The sequence below is a fragment of the Megalops cyprinoides genome, chromosome 7 (assembly GCF_013368585.1).
Source record: "Megalops cyprinoides isolate fMegCyp1 chromosome 7, fMegCyp1.pri, whole genome shotgun sequence".
NCBI lineage: Eukaryota > Metazoa > Chordata > Actinopteri > Elopiformes > Megalopidae > Megalops > Megalops cyprinoides.
The window spans coordinates 621,705-623,812 of NC_050589.1; the positions used below are offsets into that span (position 1 = coordinate 621,705).

The window sequence follows — 2,108 nt, forward strand, 5'->3', positions numbered from 1 at the left end:
GAGTGAGAGTCTGATGACAGAGTGAGGGTTTGGTGAGAGAGTGAGGGTCTGGTGACAGAGAGAGGGTTTGGTGAGAGAGTGAGGGTCTGGTGAGTGAGTGAGTGTTTGGTGAGAGAGTGAGAGTCTGATGACAGAGTGAGGGTTTGGTGAGAGAGTGAAGGTCTGATGACAGAGAGAGTTTGGTGAGAGAGTGAGGGTCTGATGACAGAGTGAGGGTTTGGTGAGAGAGTGAGGGTCTGATGACAGAGTGAGAGTTTGGTGAGAGAGTGAGAGTTTGGTGAGAGAGTGAGGGTGTGATGAGTGAAAAGGAGTGGAAGGAGAAGGAGAGCATGAGGGTTGATAGGTAAAAATGTAGCCGGAGGAAGGAGGGAGCTGTCTTACCTCCTCTCGTATTCTTTTCACAGTCTCTCCTTTCTGGGGAAGAGAGGAGAAAGGTCAGAGTTGGAGATGGGTGTGTTTTTTTTGTTTTTTTTTATGTCTTCTGATGTGTCTTTTGACCCTCTAACTGTCTGGGACCAGTCTCTGCTCATTCTGTGTCCGGTGTCTAAATGCACATCCCGGGTAAGGTAAGACTTGAACATTGATCTTGATATCGACATTCAGTGATACAGTGTATCTTTTGTGTGCCACTGGTGTGTGTTTCCCTGTGTTGGGTTATGGGTTATCCTTGGCTTCATGCCCTACAGTGGAGTGGCTGCTTGTTGGAGGATATTCTGCACTCAACATGAAGGTCTTGCCCGCTGAGCCACTCTGAACCCCACATCTGCTGTTTTTCATACAACCTGCCAAACTACACAGGATATTAGAGTGGTCAACCTTCCTTATCTGTCTTTAGTTTATAGTTAGACACCAATTAAGTATTAGTATAACTATGACGACAATGTAGCATAGTGGTAAGAAGCAAGGTTTGCAACCAAAAGGTTGCTGATTCAATTCCCTGCTGGGACACTGTTGCTGTACCCTTGGGCAAGGTACTTAACCCAGAATTACCTCAGTAAAATATCCAGCTGTATAAACAGATAATATGTAAAAATTGTAACCTATGCAAGCCACTCTGGATAAGAGCATCTGCTAAATGCCAATAATATAGTGCAGTGTGTTCCTAAATATATGAGTACTTGTGGGCATATATGCAGCAGCCCTCTACAACGTATCAAAGCTCAGACCAAGCTGTCCAGATTCTGCCTTAACTATGAGACAAATGTAATACGTTCTTTATGGGAAAAGAGCACTAACACAACTGTACTTTAGCACAGACACTGTGCTCTTGCAGCGTCTGCTCTTTGCTCCGTAACACTGATGGGCTTCTGCTTGGCGGAGCTGCTGCAGGTGCTCAGCGCCTGCCACAGGCCCTACAGAAGCGCCGCTCGTGGGTAACAGATGACAGAGACGTGCCTCACCTTGCCTATGATGCTGCCCACTTCCTGCAGAGAAACGGGGAGAAAAACACATGAATTAATGATGGTATTGATCTAGCGTCTCAGAGACCGGAGCTGCATGCAGATGAAAGCACATAATGGATCTCACAGGCCTCTGTGACCACAAACATCCAGCAGCATTTCAGCAACACATTTAACCCTGTTTCCAATACCACACACCCTCAGCTGAACCCTATTTCCAACAGCAATTCGACCCTATTGGTGGACGGGGATGGACACACCTTTAATTCCACGCTATTGGTGGACAGGGTGGACACACCTTTAGTTCCACCCTATTGGTCGTACCTTTCCATGCATGAGCAATCTCAGTGTGAGGGTCACATTCATACCCCCCTCCCCAAAATCCTCGCAGTTCATCCTGACGCTGTCACAGGGCGGTGTCCTGGCGCTCTCTCTCTCTCTCTGTCCTCTCAGTGCTCTGTGGAGACACAACAAAAGGACATAAACGTCAGCCAATGGCGTGCTTCCCCCACACCTCAGTGCACTGAGCTGCCATTGTGCTCCCTCCGTAACTCTGCAGACACCAGCTCCGCACACAAATGTCTTGCGTTATCTTGGTTTGAGTGCAGCTGTCTGTCTTGTGGTCACATGATACTGCGTGCATGTGTGTGTCTGTGTGTATGTGTACGCATATGTGTGTGTGTGTGCATGTGTATATGTATGTGTGAG

The 2,108-nt window shown here is 47.6% G+C and overlaps 1 protein-coding gene across 1 annotated transcript in view; it reads right to left on the reverse strand.

The window, feature by feature from the left end:
• LOC118780554 (poly(rC)-binding protein 4-like) overlaps positions 1-1,850 on the reverse strand; it is a 15,599-nt gene extending 13,749 nt beyond the window's left edge. The window contains exons 1-3 of the mRNA XM_036533119.1: positions 1,725-1,850; positions 1,401-1,424; positions 382-414 (exon numbers count right to left, since the gene is read on the reverse strand). Of these exons, the coding sequence (XP_036389012.1) occupies positions 382-414; positions 1,401-1,424; positions 1,725-1,796 (129 nt within the window). The 5' untranslated portion in view covers positions 1,797-1,850. The remainder of the gene's footprint in view (positions 1-381; positions 415-1,400; positions 1,425-1,724) is intronic.
• Positions 1,851-2,108: the final 258 nt, after the last annotated feature.